Below are 23,591 nucleotides of genomic sequence, written 5' to 3' on the forward strand. Positions count from 1 at the left end.
TCCTCTCAAAGCGCATCCCGGGCTGAGAGACGACGGGTCGCAAGAGAGCGTTTGTTCAATTGATGAGACATGTGCCCGGAGGCCAGACGCTCAGCGAGTATGTGACGTTCCCTTCAGCGCAATTAAAGCAGACAGAGGCGGTCAAACCGTATGAGCGCAGCATTTTGTTATCCGAGCCAGAGATTAATCGCTGCTCTTCCTGGACCCATGCCCTGCTCCATTCATATTTATGTGCTGATGAGACCTTGCCTTTGTAGGGAACAAGATACTGGATATTTAAACATTTGCACGTTATGATTTTTGACCACGATCTCGGCTTTCGGTACAAAAGTGTCAAGTCATAAATCCATAGCGAAGTTTCACAAGATGATACTGTAAAATGTTTTGCAGGCCCACTTTATTTTAGGTAATATAAAGTGCCTTGCGTCGGGTCCTGATCACACTGTCGGGGCTTATTTCTGCGCTAACAACAAGGCGTTTAAATGTCACGAACACACTATTTGGTATAATCATATAAAAGATATACATTTTGTGTAATATTAATCTGTAGCTGTCAAAATGATTTGCAGTATTCGGGTTACCGTGTGTTATTAGTTTAAAGCAGGTGTTATCTCGGAATAACAAAACAGCAAATGTCACAACTGGCCAATCAGAATTAAGCATTCCAACAAACCCTGTAATAAGTGTCTTTAACTACTGTGAACTTACATAAGAAAAAATACTTGAATACATTGTACTTATTTTGTACATACTGTATGTGTTGTTCGGGGAGAGCGCAGGGTTAAGGGTTTGATTAAATGCAGATATTTTTGATGCAAGCACAATGTACATGTACACAAATAGTTTTATTGAAGAACAAAAAATAATCTTTTTTTAGATTATGCATAAATCTGCGTGTGTTTGTCTGTAACACCACCAATTAGTTGAAATTCTGCTTAAAATACACTACTGTATGAAAGTTAAGGATCACTTACCAACTTCATACTTTTTTCCACATATAATAAAAGTGCGCTCATTAAAACTATGTAATAAGACAAATGTGAATTATAGAAATTATATTGTGACTGAAAAAAACAAAAGAAATAAAAACTATGTTTTTAAATTTTATTACCTTCAGTAAATTCAGCCTTTGTTTAAATTTTCCAAAATGTACTTTTGGCATTGTATCAAGCAGCTTCTTGTGGTTTCACGTTGAGGTGATTTTTAAACCTTACTGTAGGAGTTCACATCTATTCTGGGTTCTTATTGGCTGCTGCTTTTCATTTTTCAGTCCAAGTCATCCATTTTAAAAACATTTTAATTAAATGAAGTTTCAGTTTTTTAAAGAAAGAAACTATATTTTGTCAACAAAACTAATTTCAGACATTTAAGCATATGGTTTTAAATTAAATGTATGTTTTAGGTTAAGGTCAAGAGAAACATTTCACTCAAGTGACACTAAACTTTTGAACAGTTTGAAGGAAAGTTATGATGCATTGATACACCGTAACTTTTAGAACAAGGGTTTTCAAACTTTTTTGTCAGATGAAAACCCAATGACCTAAACTGTTTACCTAAAGTACCCCTGAGATTTTAAACAAATATTACACATTTGCATGTTTTACTTCAAAAAGAGTTTTTATCAGTGATATTTTAAATCAGTGGTGCTTAACGTTATTCCTGGAGGCCCACTGCCCTGCACATTTTGTATGTCTCCCTTATTTAACACACCTGATTCAAATCATCAGCTCATTAGAAGGGATCTCCATGAACTGAACTGAGTCTGTCTGATAAAAGAGACATACAAAATGTGCAGGGCAGTGGGCCTCCAGGAATAACGTTAAAAACCACTGTTTTAAATAGTCCTTGTTATTACCTGTTATCATCTGTTAATTTTCTTTTATTGGTACATAAAACGTACAAATGTCCATTTTGCTTAAGTTCTCAGTTTTCTAAGTGTTTAATGGTCACATGCAGATTAAAATGTATAAGTATTTTATTGAGATTTTTTATTTTAAATTTATTTATTTACATTTTATTATTTAATTATAATTGATTTTTTTTCATTAACCCCCTGCAATCCCACCCTAGTTTGGGAAACCCCGTCTTAGATAATACTTTAGCAAAACAGTTTGTTTAACAGCATCTAAACATCCATGGCATATATAACAGTCAAAGAGGGGGGGTAGAGGATACACTGGGCATCGGCCTGGTAGATGGTCTGGTCGGGCTGGTTGGCATGCTGCATGGCGATGGCATGTGGGAACTCATTAAGCATGCGCTGCTGAAACGCCTCCAGACGTTCGTAGTCATGACCACGACACACAAACTCTTTATTCTGCAGGACATCTTCTGGTTAACACTGACACCAAGTGGACTTCAGGATTACTGACAGTGATGTTACTGACCAGTGCATTTCTCTTCACTTACCCTGAGAAAAAATGGGAACTTTTTCCCGTAGAAGCCGACCCTGAAGAATTCGGGCTCCAGTCTTTGCTGGTCCATTATTTTATCATAGAACGATGCTTCATTCATCTGTTAATAGCAGTCATACAGTTAGTAGATATTTTACAGCTTTAATAAACATCTGTGTTTTAGTTAAAGAGATATTGCATTATACACAAATGTACAGAAATTCATTAAGTCCATTTATAATGCCTCATGTACTTTTTTAATGAGCATTTCCACCTTCATGACTACTCTATGTGGATAACCTATGCTCGGATTGGCTAACCTTGTGGTCTGTAAAATGAGCAAAAATTTTCCAACAATGTTTCCAAAATGCCGAATAAGCAAAGTTTGAGCCGAATGTGTATACAGTATATAAACTTGTATTGCAATGGAGCCAGAAATGAAAACTCACCCTCATTTTGCTGAGGTTTCTGTAATCATAGTAGGATTCATACTGGTCTGCCAGCTCTCTGCATAGAATGATGCCATTCTCCCAACACTGCAAGGGTAGAAAGAGGTTTAATATTAGTTTAATTCACGGACAGTATTATGAATCACCAGCTGGAGTCACTAGAGGACCATTAACATCACCATTGTTGTTGGTGATAATAAGAAAACACCTGCAGTGTGAAATACTTTATGCAAATATTATTGAATTAAATTAATTTATACATTATTTTGTAATTCCTGTATAATTACGCATGTAGTTATAACATCTCACCAAAAGTCTATGTGTTTTGTAGCAAATAAGAAAGTGATTGGTGTTTCATGATGCTTCAAAATAGTGAAAACCTACTAGTTACAGCATCTAAAAACAATATACACTTTAAACATATTGGTGATTATATTATGGGTTAATATTTTTTGCAGCTTGTTTTATATTTTATTATTTTATTAATTTGGTACTCATTGTCATGGATCACAAGATTTTACAGGCAATAACATTTAATATTTTCAGTAAAAAGTGTCTCATAGCTGAAAATCAGATGTATAAGTTGTGTACAATATAAAAAATTTTAAGGAAAGCTAATGGGCATGAGTTGGTGGTCAACTGCACAGTACCTACATAGTTTTAACTCTTTCCCCACCATTGATGAGTATTTCCGGCTTTTGTGCCTTGTTGCGCTGGCAGGTAACTTAAAAAAAACTATGCTGGCGGGGAAAGAGTAAGTACTTTGGTCCCAAAAAAAAATCTGTAAAATTGGCAGTGAGGCTTCTGTATGAACACAAATGCGTTCCCGTAAATATTCTGGGATCGCTCCTGTAAAGAGGACCTAGTAACATTGCCGTAAAATACACTGAAAGCATTGTGTGTAAACAAAACCCTGAAACAATGCTGTAAGGGGCGTGCTGTAGTGAGGACATGAGTCTCACCGCTACCAGAAGTTATGGTTCAGCTCTTTGACACAGGGATTTAAACATAGATCAACATTCACGATGAGAAATCTCAGCTCATTATGATCTTAACATAAACAAAAATTCACACGCGTGGTTTCTCAAGAGAGATATCACGGATACTTAGAAAACTTCATACACTGTGACAAAAAACTACCAAGACTTTGAGTATGTCCTGTATCTTTATGGGGTCTTTGTGGTATGTGTGTGAATGCACAAAATCATTGCCTGTGTGAATGAACCAAAAATCAAACGATCCTGGACAAATCCGGGATGCTTTTTCCGTAATCTCTGTCTGAAAAGGGCTTATGCATATATGACCCTGTCTGTAAAATCCCAGCTAAAGTCAGGTTTTTGTGATTTATTGTTTTGTACATAAACTCATCCTACATAATGTAAAGAACATTCTGTGAAAATATAACCTTGATATATTTAACATTGACTAAGTAAGATCATGTCAAAGATTGAAATCAATGTGAAATCAAACTTTGATGCTCCAAATCTCATAATAAGATTATGTCTTAAGCCTGGATTTCACAGACAGTGTCAAAGTAACCCAAGACAAAGAAAGAGAGAGAAAGAGGAAAGAAAGAGTTTGTACCTTTCCCCGGTCGAAGTTCTGGATGATGGTGAGATGTAGATGTTCCTTCCTCTGCCATTCAGTCTGCATTGGATAGCTGAGAAACTCTCGCAAAGGTCTCTCGGACCATTCCAGCAGCTCGTCGTAAAGCAAAAGTGTGTATGAGGCCTCTGATCAAACACACACAAAATGAAATGTTACCCACAATTCATAGCTCAAGAGCACACCGACAACTCTCGCCTGTTCTCTATCAAAAATAATGTTTTAAACTGATATTAACCCCCGATGACAAATTATATTTTATACAGTACGATATTAAACATGTCCATTTAGGACACTTAAATTAAAATATTTAAATATGCATTTTGTTAAGTCAGATTGCAAGTTCACAAAGCTAAATACAGGTGTAAATGGGTGTGAAACATTCTGGGCTCGTCCACTTTCGACCACATTCAGAAGTATTCCAAAATGCATTCGACAGGATTGCTTTTGTGGTGTAGACGCTCATGTGGTCGAATGTGACCGAGCAGCCACAAAACACTGTCTACTCTACGCCTGTTAATTTAATGTGATGCACCAAGCACAATGTTTTTACATTGGACATGACGTCAAGTGCGAACCCACGGTGTTCTTTTGGCTTTCCTTAGGCTTTCATTGGTAAAACTAAAGTGGCTGCTGTCTGCCTCTTTCATATACCAGGTGTAAACGTGAATGTGTCTCTCTCGTCCACTTGTGTTACAATCAACCAAAACGCATCTTAATAGCAGGTATAAACAGCCCCTTAGATTTTGTCAAGTGGGTTCTTGTGTCTTTGATTGTACACGTCTATACGACGTGCATCATCTGATTGACTTTTATTTATTTGATAGGTAAATGTTTTGGACCCCATTAACACCTGCATGTAGTTAATAGCAGTTGTAAATGGGCTTGGGTAAGCATCTGTTCACACTGCGCTTGAGTACCTGTGTAGTTCTGGGCTTTCAAGTGCAGTTCATACAGCTTGTGAATGTAGCGGATGTACATTTCTTCTTTATTCAGTTCTGTTTTGTAGAAGTTCTGTAGAGAGAGAGAGAAAGTTATGGAGGGTTATTCAATCCTGAATGAGGCTTGATCATTTCTACATGCACACACACACACACAGGTGCTTGTGGGCTGGTTGCTATATACATGCACTCGGATACATGGAGGACAGTTTGAAAAAAAATTCAGAATGCCGGAAATCGTTCGATTCAAAGGATAAAGTGAAAAGTGGAGTGAAAAGTGTTTAGTGCCTCTTTTATCCTCAGGGAATGAAAGCGCTGCATCACTTCCCTTATTAAAAAGCAGGTCTTGTATAGCTGGTGCTATGCAAATGACATCAAAACTAAAGCGAGAAACTCACAGAGAGACATAAAATTTCGAATTTGTACTAAATAAAAAACAATACTATAATATATTAGTAGATATTTAAGAAAACATGCTCACTTATTTGTTTCTCTGAAAAAAAACTGCTGTAGCCAGTTATTCTCTTTTTGAAATGCGCCTTCCAGGTCGTAATGTCTGTTTTTGTTTTGGTCTGTGGGATTGGCCAATTTACTCAATAGTGTATTACAAAAGCTTGGTTGCCAGTAACACAGTTGCTTAAATGAGACCACAATGTCCCATAAATGCAACCTCAGGCGGACGCAACTGCTGACATTAGATTAAGTTATAAAATTAAGTTATGAAATTCCCCACAAAAACAACTTGGTTTTGCAAGTCAATTCAACATACTATTTTAAATTTTGCCTTGTGATTGACATTAAGTTATGATTTGACAAAACTTCAAAAATCAAGTTACATATTTTTTTTTACTTAATTTCTTAAGTTAAAGTTACATTAAAAATATATGTTGATTTGACAACAGTGCAGATAACAAAAAGCATTGCAAACCCTAAAATGAGCAGATAAACTTATGCTTTCCATAGTCAGTTGCGCCCCTGTGTGTGTCTGGCAACCCGAGAGGGGGACAGGGACAAAACATCTCCAATATTTTGAATTTAGACTGCGTTATCAAGTACAATATTGCATACAGCTCATTTAAGTTTCACACACTAATAATGCATTGCTGAAAATCAATGCATGACATAAACATACCTCATTATTACCAAATGTAACTTACCAACAGACTGACAGTACAGCCAATCTTCTTCCCATCTACTTCCCCAAGTTTCATACAGTCCCTAAAAAACAAATACTTCTCATTTTACAGACTCTTTCATTTGTAAATTGCTTTAGATGAAAGCATCTGCTAAATGAATAAATCTCTGTATCACCTGTAGTCCAGGAGTCTCTCCATCAGTCGTGTAACCGTGGCTATAAGGGATATCCCGCTCTCTCTCCATGTCTCTCGCTCAATCTTCTTTAACAGACTGACAGAAAACAATACCACAAGAGTCAAACTCCCGCCCGCCTTATTACCCATCATGCCTTGCACGCATACACACACACCTGTCCAGCAGAACAGTGCTTACTAAAGCTTACCTAGGATATGGACCAAAGAGAGGAATTCTAGTCCAGGACAGCATAGACAAAACAAATTAATATTAATAGATTAATGTCAACATTCAGACCCAGTTAGTAGAGTTAGTCCAGGAAGAAATCAAGCAAAGACAGAAAGAGAGGTGGGGAAATTCAATTCAATCTGTTGTCACATCAATAGCATTTAGTCTATCAACAGAATACAATAAATCACGCAGGCAAATAAATTAGGCAATAAAACAAAAAATGATTTCTTATTTATAAGTCACCATGGATAAAAGATAAATTAATAAATATTAAATTAGTTTTTTTTTAACTGAGGTTTAGACATTATCTGAAAGTGATGTATGGTTTGTTAGGATAGAACAATATTTGGCCGAGATACAGCTATTTGAAAATCTGGAATCTGAGATTGCAGGGAAAAAATAAATATTGAGAAAAATGCCTTTAAAGTTCAAATAAAGTCTATAGCAACAGATATTACTGAGGATAATTTTTTAAAAATGTTTAAGGTAGGAAATGTTAAAATATCTTCATGAAACATGATCTGCACTTGATATCCTTACGATTTTTGGCATTAAATTTTTTTTATAATTTTGAGCCATACAATGTATTTTTGGCGATTGCTACAGTACAAATATACCCATGCTACTTTTGACTGGATTTGTGGTCCAAATCCGAAACATTTAAGATGTTATGCATCATTATCAAACAGATGCTGCTCAGGATTTTTTTGTCCCTTTGTGTTTTATTTTTGTAATAAAAGTTTTAATTTAGATTGCACTTTACCGGCACTACACCATGCTTGAGATGTGACAATCACCACACAGTTAATGCCATACACACACATACACACGCACACAGATAAAGACACTTAATCACACCGACACAAAAGCATCCCAGGACACAAACACAGGATGACCATAAACAACACAAACAGTACATGGGTAACCAAACGGTTTCTTTTATTAGCCCATCTTAATCTCAAACGCCAGCAAAAATGTCTGATCCAGCCGTCTGACTGATCATTTTTATTGTATGGTACACAAAGACGGTGTACAGGTGTTTGGTCTCACTCACATGCTGTTAAACAGTTCCCTGTATGTTTCATCTCCCTTCCCCTCTGACATCAGACTGTCAAGTTTGTCTATAAGTTTTGCCTCCACCTGATATAAATAATCACAGACATAACCACAGACATTCAAATAACATTTACATCACTCAGTTAGATAACTGTATGTCCCGCAGGAGGACAGCAGAGGGCGCTGTATGACCTGTTTGAAGTTCCCACTTCTGCGCTGTTCCCAATCCATCATGTCATGAAAAATGGGAATCATGACATTCCTCAGGTCCGGCTGAGGAACCAGCGTTACCTCCAGGAAGGGTCCAATCATGGCAGGGATGAAGTTTAACTTGTGCTCGCCTGGAAGAGATAAAGCCAGATCATATAACACACAGTGTTTCTGCTTATCTCATGTTAATCTTGAGTTCCTATAGAGTAGTACTGCATCTTTTATATCTCAGAAAAATCAGATTTATAAAAGACAGATAAGCTGTACCGCTACTTTACGAAAAAAGCAGCGCTCCTGGAGGTGTACCACGGGTGGAGTCAGGAGCACGCAACAAAAACAAAATATGATCCCACTATCTCTGGATAACTCATGACCAGGTTGTGACCGCCCCACTTCAACAAAATCCAGCGTTAAACAAACACACACACAACTTCGTTCCTACCCCAGATTAAGAAACTACATCCATTGTTTCCTTAATGCTGGATTCATTTAAGTTTCCCTCACAAACAACAACAACCTTCTTTTGTGAAATTGATTTTGTGTCAGCTCTTGTTTGGTATGTGCATACAGTGTGCCGAAGTGCCCATATAAGGACTTCCACTGTACTTCCTGCACTCGTTACACAACAATCAGTAGTGGAAGAAAAAACTTTCTGAAACTTGTAGACGAAGTGCATTTGGCATAGAAATACTCCCTTGGCGTCCATTTGGCTAAACTTTGCCCATGTTTAGCATGAGGAATCTAACTCTTTAACTGTGTTAAGTCACAATGCATGAAATATCATCCATTTAAGGCTCAGTAAAGATTTGAGATGTCAAGAACATTTTACCTAAATTCTGCCACATGCTGAAGATTTCACAGCCCATCATTACTCTCATATCTCCATACCTGCAACAAAAAATACTTCACTGTACACTTCTGGAGAGAACATTACTTCAGAAAACAGGCAGAATTTGTGTAACACCTTACTTTTCCTGGCAAACACAACGTCAGTGTTTCTAGAAAAAAATGAACGCCCACATAAATAATGAAGTGCTAGGACTCACTTTTCCAGAATTTTCTTCTTCTTTGATGCTGAGAAAGTCTCTAGTTGCAGGCAAGGCTGGTTTATGAAAATAACAGAGAGGCAGAAATACGAATCCCAAACCTAGACGAAAACACGCATCACTGCAGAAACTCTGCTTTTGTAATTATGATCAACGCAAAAAAAATATTCAAGCACAACCGGAGCACTAACCTTGTAGTCAAAACTGTCATTGAGGAAGTTTTTCCTTAGAGCATCTGACAGGTAAAGCACAGTAGTGATGATGATACTGTAAATCAAACATGAAGACATGTCTTAACATAGATCCCAGTGTAAAATTACTGAAGATCACAATGTAAAGTTAAAGTTAACCTAGATAACATTGCATTTTACAGTAACTTTTCAATGTAAACATCAAACAAAATAAGGAATCTAACTTGTTAGTGACGAGCCGCATAACTGTCCAGTCTTTGGGGAACATCTCTGGCCTTATCAGAATCCGAAATACAGTGAAAATATGCAGGAGAAAATCCTAAAAGAGATTACAGATTCAGGGATTAGATATGTAGGCTGAGGGCAGTTTACACGACAACGGTGTTATGTCTTCTAATTTGTGATTTGTTGAAGTCAAGCGGTGGCTCACTCCAAATCAACTGGCTTATTGGTGTCACCTGAGAGGAGCCTTTTTAAAACCCTGGTCAGCTTTCCTCTCTGACCCTGTCCCATTTTGATGACATCATGTAGTGCAGACCTTAGGGACCATTGACGCGAGTCCACGAGGGAGCACCAGAGTCGTGTTTTGGGACAGACTCGAGCGTCACACCGGAAATAGGAAGAGTAGTTGCCCATTAGTGTGAACTGCTCTATTCCTGCATCTGATTGGTTTAATTGCTCTCTCGCACGGACTTCTGGGTTGGTAAAGTGCGCAAAACCTGCCACAGTGCGGGCTTCGCCAAAGGGTGCAAAAGGGGCGCTGATGAGGACACTAGTGGCGCTTTTCCATTGCAAAGAACCACGGTTTGGTTTGGGTCATGTCGAGTCAGCTCACCTCACTTTGGCTTGGTTAGCTTCTCCATCGAGTTTAGTGTCACTTCGCAGTGGGAGGGATTATAGGCGTGCCGTTATATTTGCGCTGCCTAATGCTGTGAAATCATACAAGTGAGAGCGTCGTTGTACATTCCCATTTATTTATTTCTCACTCCACCACAAAATAAAAATTGGCCACCACAAATAGATATTTGCACATCCACATTCGCGTTTATCACTACCTCTGTCTCACATGACAGTTTCTGTTAAAACACCCGTGGCAACAGTCAAAGTTGCATTAAGCATATATAATGGTGACGTGCTCGTCGCGAATGTTCCGCCACAAACTGCAAGTTTGGAAAAAAACTGTAATGGTGTCCCTAATTCTCAACATGTTTGCTCGAGACAGCACAAGCTAGCACTAAGGTAAAGCTAATCTTTTACATTGACGCTGGTAGTGATGAATTCTCTCAGACCAATCAGTGATTTACAGTGTTTTCGTGTCCAGTGGGACCCTAACCGAGGTGGTATGAAAAAAAGTATCGGGTACTGCACCCAGTGGAAAAGCTCCCAAAAGTAAGCTGACCTGACCCAAACCAAACCATAGGGTACTATGCAATGGAAAAGCGCCATTGGGGACAGATGGGACACCCTACTGATTCGTAGACTAAAAGAGCATGCGCAATTTAAGACCACGAGAACGAAAGCCATTTGGGACAGGGCCTCTCAGTCTCTCTATCAACTGCAGAGGACATTTTTCCTTTCTGTAACCAAATAAATATTACTTATTTGGCAATTCTAGTTTTTGTGTCCTTTGAGTTGCTTACCAAGAGCCTGGGTTGTGACATAATGGGGGCTCGTCCGGAATTTGAACCCAGGACCTCTCACAGGGATGTCATGTCATGAGCATGACTTCGTTCAATCTATATGCTAAGCAAATATAACCAAAACAACAATGGTGGCTTACAGGGCTGTAGTGTGACTCAATATACTGAGTTTATTAACCCTTTAACAAAGTTTGCAAAAAGTTGCCGCTTTATAGTTTAGGATCACTTATCTACCTTATGTTACGTCTAAGCAAAATCGTCTTAACTGTTTGTATTTATCGTTCTGTAAAAGTGTATGTGCATGTGCGCAGGCAGATTATATTACAAAATTATTTCTCCATATTTATTTTAATAATTTGGCATATGTAATATACAGTGTTTTTAGTCATCTTCACAGATCCCTTCAGATCTTTTTTGTGTGTATGTGCATTTTTCAGAAACTCAAATCCATTGTCGTGTAAACAAAGCCTGGTGCTGGATCTGATCTGTGCTATTAAATGACTCCCTCACCCTCAGGTCATCTTTAGTGGTGAATCTCTGCAGGAGTTGCTGGTAATGTCGATCCTTCATTTGCCTTAACAGAGCCAGAAGACACGCCACAAACTCTCCCTAAAAAAGACATTGTTCAGTTTCAAACAGACATGTCCACACAGAACATGTGCAGGCAGATCAATGCATCTCTATAAAGTACTTTAAAAATAACTCTACCCCCACAAAAAAATATGCACAGTATATGTATTGATTGTATAAATGTATTTTTTATCACAGAAAATGTCACCCTTACACAAACTGCCCCATAACAGCCTTGATAAATCACAGAGTCTGTGTGAAAAAGGAAGAGTAAATTGATGTTGAAGGGCATCCCAATGAGGTTTGCGTTCACAAAAACCCTTTGAGGGCTGGGGAATCTTTCACATCTACCAGGAGCATTGATGCCAGAATTCACCTGCTGCTTGCATTGAAACTCTTTGAAATGTAAAACGCTTTGACTGCTGGGCTGTAATTACTCTTCCCTGAGGGACCGCTATTGTCTTTTTCTTTCTTTTTGTTCACTTTTTTTTTAATTCACTCTTTCTCCTTTCTTCTTCCTTACACTGTTTTATCTTTCTTTGGATCTTATTTTCTCACTTCATCTGCCTGTTTCTCTTACCGTAACATCTTGAACCTGAGGGCGTAGCGTGGGTCCCGCTGAATGGGGTCGGTTAGTGATTTCCAGTATGGTCTGCAGTAGTGCACCTAAAACACTTTCCACGATCAGATCAACTTCTTCAGATGGAGCCGTCTCCTGCACACACATTTTATTGATTACATTTATTTTAAGCATCTTCTCAAACCTGGTTTGTACTGAAAAATCAGCGTAACTGATGATTTTGTCTTTGACTGGCTTTCTTTGTAAGACACAGCGTTTTGTGTCCTTACTGTCAGAAAGGATGTCTACATTTAGACCAAGTGCCTTATCAGCATTTTTCACAAGACCTGATTAAAGTAGAAGTCTATACACATCAGAAATGGACGTTTTATTGACTGGATTGGCTGAATGGCCTGTCGATCTTAAGAAAACTGTATAATCATGCTGGTTTAGGATTATGTTCACTTGACTAGACTAATCAAGATGTGTTTCTTACTTGTTAGCAACTTTGAACATTGAGAGTTATTAAAGTCCCCCATGGTGAAAATCAAGTTTTTATTGTTGTTTGTATCTGTGGTGTTTTAAAGGAACCACCCCCGTTTTCTAATATTTTACTATGTTCTTACCTCAACTTAGATGAATTAATACATAGCTATCTTTTTTCAATGCGAGCACTTTTATTTTTTGTACAGTTCTTCTTAAATGTGTTAGCATTTAGCCTAGCCCCATTCATTCCTATGGCTCCAAACAAAAGTTTAATTTTGTGCCACCATACTTACTCGTGTAACTACTTATGTAACAGTCTTTCTTAAATAGAAAGATTAGCCTGCTTATTGCACGGCTATTTACCTCACAAGTAAGGTAAGGAACATTAAATATTAAATATTTTAATTGCTCCTTTTTAAGAAATGGTTAAATGGTTAAATGGTTTAAGAAATTGTTCAAATATCATAAACACACTATGTCATGTATGTTACTAAAAGACATATTTATATTGATTTGCAGCCTCTGGGTCATTGTGTGTTATTAGTTTTCAGCGGTTGTTATCTCGGAATAACATACCTTGAAATGTCGCCAATCAGAATGAAGCATTTTAGGATGCAGAGTAATAATATGCTTCAAGACAAACCATGTGCAAATTCATTATTCAACACCACTGCTGATTAATTCGCATATTCATATCTATGGTTCAAGCTGTGTGATTGATCAGGGGACTAATTTGCATATACATATTAAATGAGGCAAGGGTGTAGACTTACATTAAAGCTGTTTTAAAGCATAAAATAATTATTGTGACAGGAAAAAACTTCTACACACGCTAATATGATGCTCAAACATGAGTTGTAAGTGATAAAATAATCAACTACAGTGGGACTTTAAGCCAGCAAATAGGCTAAATAAATAAAAAATGTATGGAGTATGCATAATTAATTATAATTTATGCTTATAACAGTTTACAATAAGGTTGTATTTGTTAACATTAGTTAATGCATTAGATTATATGAACTAACAATCAACAAAATTGCATTAATTAATATTACTTCATGTTAATTGTTATCATTTACTAATAAATTTTTTAAATCAAAAGCTGTAACATTTGTTGATGCACAATGACCTAACATGAATAACTGTATTGGCATTAACTAATATAAACAAAATAAATGCTAAAAACCCTTTTTGCTTATGGTTAGTTCATGTTAGCTAACGCATTAATAAATACAAGCTTATCATGCATAGTAATATAAGCTTTGGTCACGTCACAAAATCTGAAGGCCTAAAGCTTTACTTTAGATCATGGTTGAATTTCATAACAGTTCAATGTTCCTCTATGTGACTCATTCTTGTCTGAGGGTTGCGTCACTTTTCATCACTGTCTAAAAACTTCTTGATGTCTTAAGGAACAGTTGACAGCAGACTGTGTGAAGGATGTCTCGGTAAGGGTCGTCTTACCGTATCATCTTTCTTAAGAAGAGACAGCATGCAGGTGAGTATGTGAGCACACATGACGAGGTCTTTCTTCTCTTGCATGTAAGCATGCAACAAACGCAAGACAACCGGCAACAGGATGCATCGAGACTCTGATGGAGACACACAAACAAAAGGTCTTAGTTTCTCAATCACTCTTTTCAGCACTGGTAAAAACTTTTTATTTGTGCGTACCAATGTTGGTATAGAGCTCGCTCTCCACAGTTTTGGCGATGCAGAGCAGTTTGACAGCCTCCAGTGGGCAGTCTGACTGGGTTGTGGTGGGGAGGCTGCCCAACGTCTCTCGTATAAACGTGGCGACTTCTCTTACAGTAAAGAGCTTGAGCAACTCCCCGTACACAGCCGGGAATGACTGCAGGAATACTGCCTGTGAAATAGGACATAAAATACAGATAATCACTATATAAAAAACCCATTGTGAAGACAAAAATCTTTCATAATTGATTTCTCTTTGTCTTGGCATATGAAGAAAACTGCAAGAAACCAAGTTAAGGTGTTTACATGTAATGCAAAATCAGGCATTTCAATCTTCCCAACCAGTTAGAGATGCACAGGTCTGGATTTTTTCCAAGTGGGGTCCAGCTTTATGAAATTATTTCTCCCCAGCCAGCCCCGCATCACTGTATCCATTTTTACAACCCACCCTGCGACCATTAAATAGACATACTAGGCATTGTAATGTAAATGAAAACAGGCAGCGTTTGTATTATCTATTCATAAATTCCCGACCTTAATTTCTCCCGCACTTCGTCTTTCATCTTTAATTTCTCTGTTTGTTTCGTTGTTGTGGCTGGCATTGTAAGCTGCTTAGCACTTTTGTGATGTGTAGCCAAAGGTTTGGGGACATAACGCAAGTTACATTGCTACGTAGGCCTATGTATTTTAAACTTACCACAGAGCCTACTGTAATAAAATGAAAATGTATTTTCCAATTTTTTATATAGGCTATAGGAAATTGCTCGAAACATACATGTTTTTTTTTTGGGGGGGGGGGGGGTTAATGACCCACAAATATAGTGACAATTTCTTTACCCATCTAAACCCGATCCGCAGGTTATGAAACGACCCATGCATAACTACAACCAATGATGGTTTCAAACTATTGTTTCAACTACCAAACAAAAAACAATCTTAAAGTCGTCATGAAACAGAAGTAGCAATCGTCTTGTTTTCCCCGTGATGACGTTTATCCGAGTGAAGCGGCTTCAGAAATGAAAAAAGGTAGGGCGGGACTTGAATTCATCCATCGAGAATTATTGGATGGCTTGAAGTTGGGTCATGTTGCTACAGTATTTGCTAATCGCTGCAATCTTTTACCGAACCCCACCCACCTGCCATACCATATGACCGGGAGCTAAGGGAGATTGTTTCGAGGAGGGGAAGAGATTTGCAATTTTGATTAAAGATTATGAAGGCACACAGATAAGTCATTTGTTAAAAATACCACAATATTCCCAAACAAATGACAGTGTTTCATTTCAATTTAATTTGGACTGTAAATCAGTAACACAGCTGAATTCAACACTTTATCCAGTTGTGTGAAGGGTGTGCAGTGTTTTTGAGAGGGGTGAGAGGAATGGCAGAGGATTATGAGGGATTAGTAAAGCTCTGGCCTGTCCGCCTTTGTTCTGCACTCTATGAAGATTAAAACAAATCACCAATGTAGTCTGACACAGGGGTAATGTGAATTATGCGAGACAACGTAGTCTTACATCTGTACATGTGTGTAATACTCTAACTTAAATAAGACCTCGGGTCTCAGGAGGAACCCCCAAGGACTTCTCGATGTGGAACGACACCTAAGCCGTCAAGCACTGAAATGAATTGGAAGATAAAACGGCGCAAGCAGGTCGCTTGATGTTTATCCATACAGCAGGTGAAACAGTACATTACAAAGCAAAGACACATTGTTAAACCAGCTTAGTTTCATTTTCAGCATTAAACAGAGCTAAATGATGTTGGGGTGTAAGTATGAATACTAATGAGACTGTATTTCTCCAATACTGTATAACAATTTACTTATAACTAGTCTTAGTTTATTGTAATTTATTGTCTCCATTTTTTGTCTCACCACATTTATATTCCTTCATAATTTTATTCATGTTCATTTACAATGTTCTCGCTCTCATTAAAAATTTTTAAAAAGTCCCATTCGTCTTTTCTCTTCAAAGGGGTCGCGTGGGCATTCGAGGTGCCGCAGACCCTCTGAAGCTCTTTGTAGAACACAAGCAGAACATCAAAACAAACTCGAACAATAGTCGGTGTGACGGGTGCATGAGCTATCGAGGACCAAAGAAGCTCTCGCATCCAGTACAAGAAAAACTGAAATATCTGCTTCAAATCCATTTTGAGAATTAAAAAAAAAAAACATTAAAAACCGCAGCAGACCAGCCCCATGATATATTCATTCTCCCACTTCTCAAGGGCAAAATGATGGTCAAAATTAAATCAGAAACATTTCCTGGGCAAATAAATGCTTAACAGAGCAGATTCATCTGTGCGGTCACTGCAGATAGGCCTGTGATGTCTAAGCGTCTGATAGGGCGCCTGAGGTGTTCGACTAATTAAATTAGCTGCTCTATTGATCAGAATAACAACCCGCAGGCAAAGTGTTTTTCTGAAAACAGAAAATGACTGATCTCATGTTTTATATGTTAATCAAAACTGTAATCAAAACCCCTAAACCATAAACTGAGTTTCTGAGAGGGGAGGAATATAATTGAAAACGTCAGGCTGGAATCGTAATGGATTACTTTTTTGGCAATATAAATGAACGCAAACTTTCAATAAACTAACAAAAATACTCTAAATGTATTAAAATAAATGCTGAAAATAAAAATAATAAAACTTTACATTGAGATTGCACAGATTTGGGTCGAGCATTTCTTCATCTCTCACCTGTGTTTGTGTGATGGGGCGCAAGCCCTTGTTCTCCTGTGATAAAAAGAAGCGAATGGACATGAAAAGCTCATGCATGCAGCATCGAAACTCTTCCTCATTCTGTCCCCCGGTGGCCAACGCAAAGAGCCGTCGTGATTGAATAATGTACTTGAAAATGTACTCGGTCGCCTAGGAAACCAAAAGAACATAACATTAAAGTACAGACAGCATAATAAAAGCCGAATAAATCAAGTATTCATGGACTGCTTGAAATAATGTGATGTGGAAGTCAGAATGGCCGAGAGCAGGCTATTTGTGAGAAATTGAATATTCAGTACATTAGGAATATAAATTAAATCTGTGCTTCTACAACAACAGAAGACGGCCGACAGTAATGACAGGCTGTGGGGAGCAGAACGTGTCTCTCTCACCTTTAGCACCTGTTGGATGTGTTCATGACGGTCTGCTTCAATAATGCGGTCCACATACCATTTCAACACTTTTATTAAATCCCTGACAGAAACACAGGAACACAACATATAGAATGACAAAAACACTAAAAGTCTTATCACTTTTGGTTATTATGTGCACTTAAATGGTAGTTTGTTGCATAATACACACAAACAAAATGTAACACATTACATTTATGCATTTGGCAGATGTTTTTAAATGGCAGAAATAACATTTTATAACAGAAAGTAAATTGTTATTTAGATTAATCAGACATTTTAAGCTTATGTGCAGGAGTCCAGTGTAAAAAGCCAGCATTTGCATCCCAGAAGGTTGTGGATGTGTGTTAATGAGTTTTACACTGATTTTTAAATACACTGATTTAACAAAAAAATACTGTTGACAGCGGCAACTAGAATTTCCCTACGGGGATTAAAGTTGTTTGAATTTAATAGAAATTACAGCTTGTGGACAGGACTGGTCCTGGCAATCCCTGAGAATAAAAACCCATGTCCTTGAGTCATTATCACTAGCGCAATGCTGTACCAGTTAAACTACACGGGTAAAACTTGTGTAAAACTACTTGGGTGTTTCCAATAAAAGCAACTTACCTGTATGACAAGGCTCCAGCAAAGTGGCTTTCAATGTAGGTGTCCATGACTGGTTTAAAATGCTCAAACTTGCTATCCTGAAGCAAGTTTATGATGTGCACCTAAATGACAAACAACATGCGTAACACACAATAAGCACACTATTACTATACTGCCCTGTGACAGTGGGTTTTCCTTTTTTCTTTATTTATTATTACCACCTTTCCAGCATCCATGGCTATTTTCATGATGAGAACTGGTTAATCCATACACAAGTTAATCCATACATAAATTAATTCATACACAAGTTAATCCATACACAGGTTGTGGGGGGGGGCAATTTGGTATCACCAATTTACCTAACATGTCTACCCGGTCTTATGTATGCGTATAAATAGCACAAAATGTGAAAACCCGTGCAATACATATGTCAAATTCCACTTTGGCTTGCATATGATATGCCAGTTTTTCCCGTTCACTTAAAACGGCGCATCCTTTTTTGTCGTTTTATTTATTGGTTTTTCAAATGTTTTCTGTTTTTTTTTTATTCTCTTGGGTTTAGGGTTAGATTTGAGATTTGCTTTAGAACGCTATTTAATATACAGGTTTCTCCATGTTTTTGTCTATTTTTAAGCCATGGTCGCTTGGAGTTGGGGTTAGGATGTCATTTTATGTAACAAAAAGTTGTTCTAACCTTAAACCCAAGCGAAAATGGTAAAAAATTTGAAAACATTTGAGAAAAATAAATCAACAACAAAAAAAAAGATGCACCGATTTAAGTGAACAGGAAGGACTGGTGTATCATATGCAGGCCAAATTGGAATTTGCCGTACATGTATTGCAAGAGTTTTCACACTTTGTGCTATTTATATTTATCTCCATGAGACTGGGTTCAACTGTATTTGGTCTGTGGGAGGAAACCGAAGTACCCAGAGTAAACCCACCCTGACATAGGACATGCAAACTGCACACAGAAAGACCATGTGACCTAGCCGGGGCTCGGACCGGTGACCTTCTTGCTTTTAGGCAACAGTGCTCACAGTGGGTTTTAAAAATTGTACTTGTCAATGCAAGTCAGTAGCCTTGCTTATACAATCAGTATGAAATGTATCTAAAAACAAATAAACAATTGCCTTATTTATGAAGAGTTTGGTTTCAAAATGCAATAAATCCATTTTGACTAATTTGGGTAAAAATGTGTTTTCTATACCAAGAAAGTGACAAGATGAAAACCACTATTTTCTGTTATAAACTTTCACATGGCATCTTTAGGTTATAAAAACATAAAAAAATTCAAATCCATAATTTGATTTTCATAGATTTATTATAAAAAAAGAGTGTTTCCACAAAATTCATCTTTGCCATGGTATATTCATTTGGTTGACTAGTGGTATACACTGATTAAAAAAAATAAACATTAATGGAATTAATCAATACACTTACTTTTTCATATAAAGGACAATGTCTTTGCTACTGTTATACTTGGGACGTTGTTGCTGAACTTTTTTGACAGCGATCAACTTTAAAATGTTTTGGTCCTGCTCAGTTTTTGTTGACTTCGACTAAAATAATGGAAAGTTTTTAAAAGATCCCCTGGGATCATTGTGTTAGCATGACAGAAGCTTTCGTGTGAAAACAACAGCCGACATTTTTCCTTCTCCCGAGTGCCTCTCGCGAAAATTATTCGATTTTGATGGCTTACCTTTCTTTCCCATCACAAAAAAAACCCACCACAGGTTTATCAATGGCATCAAAGTATTATTTGTTTTTGTTTGTTTGTTGATCACGAAGTACAAATTAGATGAGAAAACCTAGGATTCCATGTGTATTCAACGTGCTGCCATTGTTGTTTACAGTGTGTGGAATGGTGTGCTGTGATTGGTTAAGCATATTTAGTGCATTCTGCAGAGAAGGAGGACTTGCGTTTATTGCGTTTTGGGAAAAAGAGAGAAAAAAGGACAGAATAACACTGCGGATATCAGATTTTGGAACACAACTCTTCATATTCACATATATGTGTATGTGTGTGTGTGTGTGTATAAACGAAAGTTTATACCTACCAGACATTCAAACACCTTCAGTGCATATTTTTGTGAGCTCTCGTCCAAGATGCCGAAAAGCGTATCCAGTGTATCCTGTAAAAACTAATAGACGATATTTGATTAACTTGTAAAACTGCACCAATTCGGTTACATGAGTGACATGAACCAGAAGGCACAGCAAAGTTTTGTGATGCAGCTGACCTTCACTATTTCTGAGCCATCGATCTCTTTCAGTTTGGACAGACTGTCACTGATTCTCTCCGGGTGAGCTCTCCACTTCAGTAAATCCAGCATATCACCTGCAGGGAACAGTCAATATAATAACAACAGGTGGTCTGGCGCTTAAAGCAAATGCTCATGTGCCCAGCTGACCCGGGTCCGAATCCATTACAGGTAAGTGCACCCCAACTTCTCCCTTAAAAACTCCAAACCTTTGAAGGTTATTAGACCTCAAGTATTATCACAACAAAAGATGCTTATCTGGTATGTGCATGATGTAATACATATCCTGAACTTTCAGTATCGTACTGCTTTCCATCTTTCTAAAATTCTGTTAGTGTATCAAGACTATAAAGTTTCATAATATACAGTTAACACAAACACACATACGCGAGCAGATTACCGTTTTGAGTGAGTTTGGTTGAACAGAGGAAAGATGTGATCCAGAATGACTCCTTAGTGCCCTTGGCAGTTTGGTTGTTTCCAGGCAGATTTGATTTAGCGAAAGGCAATTTGAGGTAGCGAGCACAGTCGTGCAGGTTAGCGTTCTCCTCACACTGGAAAACAAACATGTCATATATGTCATATACAGGATGTGTTTGTACTGAGGATTAGTCATTGTAATTGATATTTTCCTTTAATGAGCATTATGTATGCGCTCAGCAGTTCTGATCCCTCCACCAGAAATACAAACAGCTGACTCATATTCATCTACTTCCATTAATCTCACCGAAACCTGGAGAGGTCAGCAAAAACAAAACTGTGTGCACATACGCACAGGCTGTATGTTTAATGCGACCAGGTTGCTGTTATACAGGATGCAGTGATCTCCAAATGTTTGAGCTTAAGCAAACTGTCCTATTTTAGTGTAAATAGGCCACCATGAGCTCTTACTGAGCATGCATATGGGCTAAGACTTGCTGTTGATAAAAATGTCCTAACTTATAAGGTAATCTCACCTCTCATCTCAAGTCTTTTCAGTCATAAGCATCTTTAAAGGGTGGATGTTATTTAGTTCATATGCAAAGATGATAGCCAATTATAACAGAGGTCATTTACATACACATCAATCATACATTTGCATTTATGTATTTGGCAGACGCTTTCATCCAAAGTGACTTACAGTATACATTTGATATCAGTATGTGTGTTAACTGGGAATCAAACCTATGATCTTTGCACAACACAATGCGCAACCAATTGAGCTACATAATGAATTAAAAATGTGCATAAATTTAATAAAAATGTAGAAATTTCTCTTTAAAGCAGACCACTTCTGATATTACTTTAGCATTAAAGGCGTTCTAAGCGAATCTGCGAGACGTTAGTTTTTGTTGACGTTTGAATTGTTTTCAAACAGACGGCGCATAGCTAACTCCTCCCCCTCCCTTCCGTGCTTTAATGAACGCGCCCAACCCCCACCCCCAAATCCTTCTTGTCGTTTATTGGCTGGAACACTTTGTTATGGTTTCTGTTTGTAGGTTTGGCCACTGTGTTGTTATTGCCGTTTGTGAAGCCTGGGCTGTCTACAGAGATCGCGTTTTTTTACAGTTTGATCAGCGGACAGGCAGCAAGCATAGTGAGGAGATGTTTGCTATATGTAACAAAAAATATTTTATGGTTTTAAATGCGTCAATTCGCTTAGAGCACCTTTAAAGGACTAGTGCATTGTCATAAGAAAATTTCCAGATAATTTATCATCCGAGATGTTTGTCTTTCTTTCTTCAGTCGAAAATAAATAAAGTTTTTTTTTTCGAAGTAAACAGGATTTTTCTCTATACAGTGGACTTTAACCGAACCCATTGGTTTAAAGGTCCAAACTGCAGTTTCAATGCAGGTTCAATGGTCCCAACAAAGGCATAAGGGTCTTATCTAGTGAAACGATTGTCATTTTTACAAAAAAATATGTACTTTTTTAACCACAGGTTCGTCTTGCACTAGCAATGTGATGTGTGTCCGCGACCTTACGTATTATGTAATCACGTTGAAAGGTCACGCATGACATATGGGAAACTACTGCGCTAGTGTTTTAAAGTGTGGAGAAAGAGGACCATTAAGTTGTATGTGGAATGACACAAAAATTGGATTTACTGCAAATATTGATGCCCAATTGCAATTTGTTGCCTGTATAAAAAAAAATTTGTCGACCCAATTTAAAAGCGACTCGTATCTGATATCAGCAGTTTCACTAAGCAAAACAATACAAGACAGACATGACCTGGAACCACAGAGGAAGTAAAATGTCGCAATATGTAATGGACACAGACAAATTATTATACAAGCTTTGTTTATATGATTATAGAGCTTTGTTTCTGTAACAAGCCATAAAACTTTAACATTGCTTAACTAAGTGGAGCATTTTCAATGACGCACGAGACATCCTGACATGGCAATATCCAATCTGTCTGCTTACTTTGCAGACACAAATGCATGTATCTGATTCATATCCGATTTATTTCCACACATGAATGGGGCCTGAAACTGAATGTAGGAATCTATGCACTGCTTATTTGGCCATGGGTCACATCCGATCTGAGACACTTGAGAGAAAAAAATTGGAATTGACTTCAAACAGGCAGTGTAAAATGAGGCCTAATTAATGTCTTTGTTTCAGTGTGCAGTTCGCATACGTAATGGGTGACCTTTCAACGTGCTTAGGTAATAAGTAAGGTCATGAATGCACATCACAGACGTGGTGCAAAATGAGAAGTTGTGGTTAAAAAGTACATATATTTTGTTTTGGCAAAAAATATGATTGCTTCATTAGATAAGACCCTTATGCCTCGATTAGGATCATTTAGAGCCATTTGAAGCTGCATTGAAAATGCCAGTTGGACCTTCAAACTGTTTGGTTCAATTGAAGTCCACTTTATGAAGAAAAAAACTGAATTGTTTTCCTTAAAAAACTTGTTTTCTTTTTGACTGAACGAAGAAAGGCATAAAGATCTTGGATGACATTAACTGTACAAAAATGCAGCATGAAGTTGAATCAACTTTGTTTTACTAGTCAATTCAACCTCAAGTTTTGGGTTTTGAAAAGTTGACATAACTTAAAAAATCAAGTTTAAATTGTTTCACTTAATTTTTTAACAAAAATGGGGGTAATTTTTATTCTGAAAGTGGACTAATTTTTTAACAGAAGATGTGGTCAAGAATATGTTATACAATACAATAGACTGCTCTATAAGTGTGTGTTTTATGTGTGTGACCCATTCATGCCAG

At 37.5% G+C, this 23,591-nt stretch overlaps 1 protein-coding gene across 3 annotated transcripts in view; it reads right to left on the reverse strand.

Moving 5' to 3' along the window:
- Positions 1-23,591, reverse strand: part of dock4b (dedicator of cytokinesis 4b) — a 105,470-nt gene that overhangs the window by 21,439 nt on the left and 60,440 nt on the right. For 2 of the 3 annotated variants that reach the window (XM_065265584.2, XM_065265582.2), the window contains exons 17-40: positions 20,773-20,926; positions 20,352-20,449; positions 20,169-20,252; positions 18,130-18,230; positions 17,500-17,581; positions 17,087-17,257; positions 14,363-14,555; positions 14,153-14,280; positions 12,224-12,358; positions 11,584-11,682; positions 9,658-9,752; positions 9,434-9,509; positions 9,243-9,343; positions 9,026-9,084; positions 8,179-8,327; positions 7,985-8,070; positions 6,908-6,934; positions 6,700-6,795; positions 6,546-6,606; positions 5,368-5,461; positions 4,427-4,575; positions 2,843-2,929; positions 2,410-2,514; positions 2,176-2,317 (exon numbers count right to left, since the gene is read on the reverse strand). In XM_065265584.2, coding sequence (XP_065121656.1) covers positions 2,176-2,317; positions 2,410-2,514; positions 2,843-2,929; positions 4,427-4,575; positions 5,368-5,461; positions 6,546-6,606; positions 6,700-6,795; positions 6,908-6,934; positions 7,985-8,070; positions 8,179-8,327; positions 9,026-9,084; positions 9,243-9,343; positions 9,434-9,509; positions 9,658-9,752; positions 11,584-11,682; positions 12,224-12,358; positions 14,153-14,280; positions 14,363-14,555; positions 17,087-17,257; positions 17,500-17,581; positions 18,130-18,230; positions 20,169-20,252; positions 20,352-20,449; positions 20,773-20,926 — 2,572 coding nt within the window. The remainder of the gene's footprint in view (positions 1-2,175; positions 2,318-2,409; positions 2,515-2,842; positions 2,930-4,426; positions 4,576-5,367; positions 5,462-6,545; positions 6,607-6,699; positions 6,796-6,907; positions 6,935-7,984; positions 8,071-8,178; positions 8,328-9,025; positions 9,085-9,242; positions 9,344-9,433; positions 9,510-9,657; positions 9,753-11,583; positions 11,683-12,223; positions 12,359-14,152; positions 14,281-14,362; positions 14,556-17,086; positions 17,258-17,499; positions 17,582-18,129; positions 18,231-20,168; positions 20,253-20,351; positions 20,450-20,772; positions 20,927-23,591) is intronic. The other variant, XM_065265583.2, reaches the window with a different exon arrangement.

The sequence above is a fragment of the Paramisgurnus dabryanus genome, chromosome 1 (assembly GCF_030506205.2).
Source record: "Paramisgurnus dabryanus chromosome 1, PD_genome_1.1, whole genome shotgun sequence".
NCBI classification, from domain to species: domain Eukaryota; kingdom Metazoa; phylum Chordata; class Actinopteri; order Cypriniformes; family Cobitidae; genus Paramisgurnus; species Paramisgurnus dabryanus.